At 45.5% G+C, this 7,500-nt stretch overlaps 1 protein-coding gene across 3 annotated transcripts in view; it reads left to right on the top strand.

Annotated features, from left to right (window-relative positions):
- The window catches only part of ELP4 (elongator acetyltransferase complex subunit 4), a 50,872-nt gene that overhangs the window by 38,318 nt on the left and 5,054 nt on the right, over window positions 1–7,500 (top strand). The window contains exons 8-10 of one of the 3 annotated variants that reach the window (XM_085883636.1): window positions 2,266–2,374; window positions 3,880–3,986; window positions 4,255–4,372. In XM_085883636.1, the coding sequence (XP_085739762.1) occupies window positions 2,266–2,374; window positions 3,880–3,986; window positions 4,255–4,341 (303 nt within the window). In that variant the 3' untranslated portion in view covers window positions 4,342–4,372. The remainder of the gene's footprint in view (window positions 1–2,265; window positions 2,375–3,879; window positions 3,987–4,254; window positions 4,373–7,500) is intronic. The other 2 variants (XM_085883634.1, XM_085883637.1) reach the window with 2 other exon arrangements.

Here is a 7,500-nt window from a genome sequence, read left to right as displayed (position 1 = left end):
CCCGACCAGCCGATGTGTGTATGCGGGTTTCGCCGGGGCTTCTGTCCTGCCGAACCGATGCATGTAATGCATCGAGTCCGTCCGTGAAGGAGTTCATATGCAAATTTGAGGATCACAAACGGGTTTGGAGGCGGGGCCACACCACCTGATGCTCAGCCATTGGACGGATGAAAAGTGGGCGTGTATGATTCCTGATCCGACTTCTCCTTCAAAAGGATCCCATTCACAACCAATGGCACGACGTTCAGTAACTTGTTCTATTACTCCGTTCAAATAATGTCTGGACATGGTAAAAATCACTGAACGGGCTTTGGACAGCGCGACTTCGGTGTTGACTCTGGGACGAAGGCGACTTCTTGTTTGCGGGTGGTGTTTGTTGATGGTAGTGGAGGGAGAAAGGCGAATGTGGTGGGGGTTTGCTGTGGTGGTTTGATGATGGTGTTTGTGGTGGCGATCTGGTTGTTGGGGGATGATTGGTCCAAAATAATGATAGAGAAAAGAAAAACGGCTAAATCAAAGGATCACAGCCCTGTGAACACGGAAATTCCCTTTAAACAACGGTGGGGAAATCTAACTACACATATACTTATCGGTATAACTGACCTGAGATCCTTCATGGTGTAGTGCCAATTTCCACGGCCGCAACACTGTATATGTATAATGTGGGCCGGGGGTTGGTGGTAAGAACGACCACAAGGTGGGGAAAGCTTGCGTCGTCTCCCATCAAACTCCCCGGAATTGTCGGCCGTCGCTCTGATAACTCCGCAAGCCGGCGGGTTGTCTAACCGACCGTGGACGCCAATATCTCAACCGCGTAGCCTAGGGTCTATTTGTCTATAACCAATTTACCTAATTAACTATGCGATTTCGACTACCGGGGAAACCACGCCCTCGGCACGTCTTGCTCAAACCGGGTCACTCTACCGACTGCGACAGAACTCCAACCACCGAATACCAACTCCGGTTCGGGTGCAGTCGAGCGGAAACTGCCAAAGCCGTGCCGGCTGGAATGAACGGATTATTGGGGATAAAACCCTGCCTAAACTCAGATCCGAACCATGCTGGACCAATACAAGAAGGGACGGAAACGAATTTGGAACATTTCTAACAAGTTTTATTTTCAGTAAATTAAGACACAAAGTAAGACAACGCGAATATGCAAGAAGTACTGTATTTACAATGATCCAAAAACACTTATTCAGTTCTACTTAAAGACGGGCCCACATGCAGACACACACAAAATGAAAAGAAACCCAGAGTTCTTTATTGGACCCTCGCAGCCGTGGAGAGAGACAAGCTGGGGGCCAGAGTTCGGTTGGGTAGCTGACCGTCGGAGGAAGTGGGTGCTCCGTGATGCGGCACCTGACAATGGTCGCTGGTTTGGTCCCCAGTTGTACGTGTGGGACTCGAGGTTCGTGGTAGGGGGGGGGGGTCGGGGTCGCTCTTCCCGTCCTCGTAGAGGGCCAGCAGAGACACGTTCGCCGCCTCAACGCCCACCAAAAACTCTTCAAAAGAATTTTTAAAAGACTCTCCAAGACCTCAAAAAGACCCTCCAAGACTTCAAAAAGACCACCTGCCTCAGAGAGTGCTCTGGAATTTATCGACCTCCCTCAGCGGGGAGGGGCCTTGGTAAACACACCTCAATGTCCGCCTCTGATTGGATAGGTCTTATGGCCCACTTTTCCGGAGCAGGGCCTTGGCCCCCGCCGGGAAACCCCAGCCACTCCTCCATGCGGGCCCACACTCTGAGTAACAGTAGCAACGCTGCGACGGCCTCTGCCGGGAAACCCCAGCCAGTCTTCCATGCGGGTTCATACTTGACGAGTAACAGTATCAATGTTGCACAGGCCGTCGTGCAAGAGGTACAACGTTTGTGGAAGGAACGTTGGTCGAAGCAGCAAGGGACGGCTGCAAGACCCTGCCTTGGCAAGTCAGAGTGCTTGTAGACAGCGGGTGGGTCGTGGATCGTGATGGGGAATGGAATGGTTGTTCGTTGGAGGGTTTGTTTGATGTAAAGATTTAATAACCTAACTAAAAAGAAATCGCAATGCACGCCTTTGATTCTCCCACTCGACAAAAGGAAAGGGATCTGACTACACACATACTTTACGACATAACTGACTTTTGGGACATCTGTATGTTGAATGCTTATGGTTTCCAGATCCGTAACTATATAAATATATATAATGTGTCTGTGTGTTTGCATTTTCAATTTCAAGTTTTGATGAGTCTCATCAGGTTAAACTCTGTGCCTGTAACATGCAGAGTGCTGCAGCCCTGCGACGTGTCCGGCATCTCTCAGACTATGTGCTGACTCTTCAGTCATTTGTTGGCTCTGGCATGGATGCAAACCCTCTATACCACGACTACCATGGTGAGTATGCAGGTGTGGGGAGGTGTGTGTGTGTGTCATTACAGTGGTTTTTGCTGCAGGTTCTGCTGTTTAAGATTGCAAATTTGTATCTAGCCTAATCTTTTTGCCTGTTTGGATTTGTGGTTGTGCTTGTAAAGTCTTCTTGCATTGCCCTCACTGTTGATTTAATTCCCATATCCACTCAGCCGAGGATTCCTCACCCCAACACGATTTACAATGTATGATATAGATAAAGCATACCTCGTTGGGGCTTCATGTATATGCGATACAACATGGCAGGAGTATTGTAAATCACAGTCCTTATGCGGTATAAACTCAAACCCACTACTCTGTTCCTGGAATTTATTCATTAATTAATTACACAGTTATATACTAAAACGGTCTGACTACTATTTGAACGGCTCCAACTCTTCCCACCTCCTTGTGTGATCGGCCGGCGACAGTTTTTTTTTTTTTGTCCAATGTGTTTCTTGAACCGATGTTCGACCGAAGGTTATTTGGGCAGGAATTTGCAATTTTGATTTTTTTAAGGTACCGGCGATAACTCGCCGAGTCTTCGTGAAAGACACCGTGGGATCTTTAACATTCACCAAGCAATGCCAGCATGCCGGACAGCTAACTTAACATCCATCCCAGGGACGGCACACTATGTGATGCAACACCCTGCCTGCGAAGCACAAATTGAACAGTTTGCAGTCTCGTCGGAAATTGAACCCATCGTAGACAACTCAAAGGTAGGTGTGCTACCTCGATCTGCACTATCCTGTCAGACTGTTACATGCTGGACAGTGAAAGCAATCAAACAAATCGCTCGGACTGTTTGAATTCATCATCATTTGTATGATGATATTATTTAAATCACTGTAACCCCCCTCCCCCCCCTTCCCGTACCCACTCACTTTTGTGCTTCCAATGCCTCCATGATGCTTCCCACATACATACCACAAACCCAGACATTCACCCTGGAACCTTGACCGTTATAGTTGAGCATCACTAAATGATTGTCATTATGTATGAAGGAGCTCGCAGGATTACTTGTAGGTGTGTGCATGAATTAGCCTTTGAGCTGTTTTGCCTGGGTTTGAATCCCGACCCAGCTATAAACATGTCACCCTGGTGTTTTTTAGCCAGGGCAATACATCAATGTGTGCACCGTCCATTGGAAGGACATTAAGCCAGAGGACTCGTCTGCCAACACCGGTCATTGGTGGATGTCAAAGATCTGACGAATCTTTTGCGAAAAGTAGACGAGTGATCGCTGGCACCCTGAACAAATTACAAAGTCCCCTCTTAATGTACAGGGGGTACTGCATCAGTACTAACAGCTGCACTCCTTTTATTGATGTGAACCAGCAGCCATGCGCAGCACACAAAATGGATGAATTGTGCATGAAAGAGTGCAATGACTTTATTAATATTAGTGATGGTCGGACACATCTTAGACAATGACGAGTTTGTTTCCTCGAATCGCTCAAATGGATGACAGTTTCAGTGTGATTGTACAGGCCTCCTCCACGTGAACAAGACTCCTCGACTGAACTCCTTTGTTCCTGTCGTGCCTGATGTGCAAGACCTCGCCTTCAAACTCCGCCGGAAAAAATTCACAATTGAGGTGTGTGCAGAGGATTGCGTGGTTTTGCTCACATGCGTAATCCTGATATTAGTCGTTTGTGCTTTACGGTGGAGTTTCGTTCTAATTAAGGAATCTCGTCACAATGAGGTTAAAAAGTAAAAATGCTGAAGTGGAATTTTATTAATGTAGTTTACGATGCCAACAGGGCTGGTGGAATGGCCTATTGATACGCACACTCACCTCTGAGCTATCTAGCCTGGGTTTGAATCCCGACCCAGCAATAAACTGTCATCCCGGTGTGTCACAGGCAGGGTGGTTCATCAATGCGTGTGCCGTGCTTCGGATGGATATTAAACTGGGTGTCCCGTCTGCTGGCAATAGTTGGTGGACATGAAAGATCCCACGGTGTCCTTCGTAAAGAGTAGGTGAGATGTCGCCGGCACCGTGAACAAATTCCGAATTCCTGCCCTAACCTTAATCGAACATCAGGCCTGGCCAGCCGTTTTGTGAAAGACACGGGCCAATCTTTCTCCGGCCAACCCCAAAAGAACGTGGGAATAATTGTGGTCGTTAAATAAGAAGAAGAAAAAAGTTTATTGTGCAAATTGAAGGAGAAATTTTGAAACATTCTTGTGATGATGATGACAACAACCAAACGGTGAGAGCAAAACTGACTGTTGGAAGGGTTCAATCTCAAGCTATTATGAATGGCTCAAGCTCAAAACGTTGCTTGAGCTTTTCTCATGGTGGTTCGCATACCTCTCTCAACATAAATTGGTTTATAAAATTAATTAATAGCAAGCTTGCTTGGTTTGTCGTGCAATACCAATCTGAGGCAGAGGTTTGTTCCACGAGACATTGCTAATGTGTAGGTAGTGGTACCGGGTTAGAGATAAGTAAACTTGATCCAGTGCCAGCCAGCGCTTTCATTTGGAACCTCGATACGGTGCTGGGATGTATCTCTTTACCCCAATGCAATGTCAGGGTGTTTGTTTGTTGGTTATTACGTGCCAAAGCATGGGTGACTACAATGATCTTTCTGAGAAAATCTTGTTCAAGGCCTGATCGGATGGCCTGTGACATCACTGCATGCCCCCGTGAGCGTTTCCGGCAATGTGGATTTCCCCATTTTCTGCTCGTTTGGCCACATGGAATTGTGGCAATACACTGTGCCTCGGGCTTCTCCATTCTGCATTTGCTCGGTGGGTTTTGTTTCCCATGCCATGAAAAGCCATCGCTGCCTTTGTTTGTCCACCTCCGACCCAAATGCTTTTCACGATTATGATCTGATGTGGCAATTTAATGTTGTCGACACACTTTTTGCTGTTGTGGGAAGGTGTTTGGTAATGTTTTTAGATTCTGTCGTGCTTTGGATTTGCTTGTGGAATTAAATGAAAATTTGTCGTTTATAGGAAATTTTAAATGTTAAAAAATTTTTTTTTTTTAAACCCTCCAAAAAACAACCTTCCTTGCTTTTGACATCCTTTCAACAGCTTGATCCATTAATCTCCATCCTTGCCCTTCTCTCCATCCTGCCTGCCTTGTGCTTTCTCTCCCTTCTCCTCCCCGTTGCTGCAATGCTACGGAGTCTATTAATTTATTTTCTACAGCTGCTCGTTGGGCCGTAATGATGCCCTGCGACACATCTTCCCCTTTGCTCAGCAACCATGGTTTTCCTGCCTTATCTGCATGGCTGCCCTGCTGCACACCCTCATGAAAGGGCAGCTTTTCAGCACCATCAGTGCAGCTTATAGCTCAGACATTGCAATTCACCGGTGCACAAATTTTGGAGCCAAGTAGGCAGGTAGCCTCAGCTACATGTTTGTTGCAAATGTCACGTGTTCAATGTATTAACGTCACTTTAGGTTCCCTTTCATCGACCGTAACCCTCATTGTTGTCCGTTTGAATTTGCTTGCATCCCGTTTGGTTTGAACATTTTTGTTTCCCGGCTCTCAAGACCTGATTTTCTGCCATGCTCTCTTTGCCGTGCCAATATGGATACAGAAGGTAAGTGTTGTGTTAAATTTACCATTACAGTGCGACTCGTACATGGGAATGAAGCCGTTAAATTTTTTTGTGATTGTGTTGCCATTCTTAGTTAGCCCGTCCACCCACACAAGTGTGTGTGTGTGTGTGTGTGTGTGTGTGTGTGTGTGTGTGTGTGTGTGTGTGTGTGTGTGTGTGTGTGTGTGTGTGTGTGTGTGTGTGTGTGTGTGTGTGTGTGTGTGTGTGTGTGTCCGTCCACGTGCAGGCCATAATTGATTTATTTATTGTTTGAGCTTTTTATCAAATTTTCAACAAACCTTTATTGTGTAAATATGGAGAAGACTAATTAATAAATTGTCACAAAGTCAAAGGGCAAAGTCACAGTGAGTAGACATCGGCCTTATTTGCCCATCCGCCGCCATGCAGCACGAGACAGCCGTTTTTTTTTTCCCTCGCTTCCGTGTTTCTTTATTTTGTTCATATTTTGACATGCTTCCTTGTTTACTATTTGAGATTTTTTTCATAAATTTTTCAACAAATCTTTATTTTGAGAATATGGGAAAACACTAATTAATCAAAATCTATTTTTTTTTTTAAAGCTGTTGTCAAGTTTAGTTTGAGTACAAAGCGGACGCTGATGGGCTTTGCATTTTTGGAAGCTTTGTCGTTTTTTTCCTATTTTCCATTTTGTGTTTAACATTGAGCAGCGATGATGCAATCTGCTCTGTATCTCCGAATGTCTTTGGCCCCGGCTGATTCCTCTTGTCCTAGTGTTGCCGTTACCATTTTGAAATTTGTTTTGTGCAAAAATAGATGTACTCACCAAAACTCGCACATCCTCTTCCGATGCTCTGATATACAGTGATGACAAATCTGCTCAATTTGTTGAACATTACAAAGCTCCGGCTGAAAGCGATAAGCCAAAGACAAGAAAAGGGCGCCATGATTGCGCAAGGCAAGTTTTTGTCCCTCCACTTCTGAAAGCAAACATGGTGAAGAGTGTGAGTGCCTTCACGTATTACTTCAAGTGAAACGTATCTGCCAACCTTTCGGAACCTAATGAGCACCCGGAGATGCGCGGCATGTTTTCGGCCGTCTCCTTGTGTTCTCGGGGCGGATGCACCCCCATTTTCCGATCCTTGATCGTTGTCGGTATCGTTGTACACCGGAAGCTCGGGAATCTTCAGGTCGAGCCGGTGGAAAGCTGACGATTGGCGACTGCATTCCAAAGCTGTCGTCTTCGCTCCCACCTTCGACCTGTGATCTGAACAAAAAATTAAGAAAGTACCAAACGTGCCACATTTTGTTGTGGGAGAGTCGTGACATGCCTGCAAGTTACCGCGAACATTGTTCCTGAAATAAAAGTGTCCTTTTTGAAGTACCATATTGCTGTGTTGAACAGAGGTTTTTTGTGGATAAATTTATCTGTTTGTGGATAATAACCCCTTTTTTATTATTATTATTATTATTAGCTTTTTGCTACTTCCAAATTACTTTGGGTTGAGTCATTGCAATGGGATTGTGCAATGTGCAAGGAACTTGACTTAATTTATTTGATCATTAGTT

Source organism: Eptatretus burgeri, chromosome 5 (genome assembly GCF_056783735.1).
Source record: "Eptatretus burgeri isolate ZD-2024b chromosome 5, Ebu_testis_v1, whole genome shotgun sequence".
Taxonomy (NCBI): Eukaryota; Metazoa; Chordata; class Myxini; order Myxiniformes; family Myxinidae; genus Eptatretus; species Eptatretus burgeri.
This window is presented reverse-complemented; position numbering and strand designations above follow the sequence as displayed.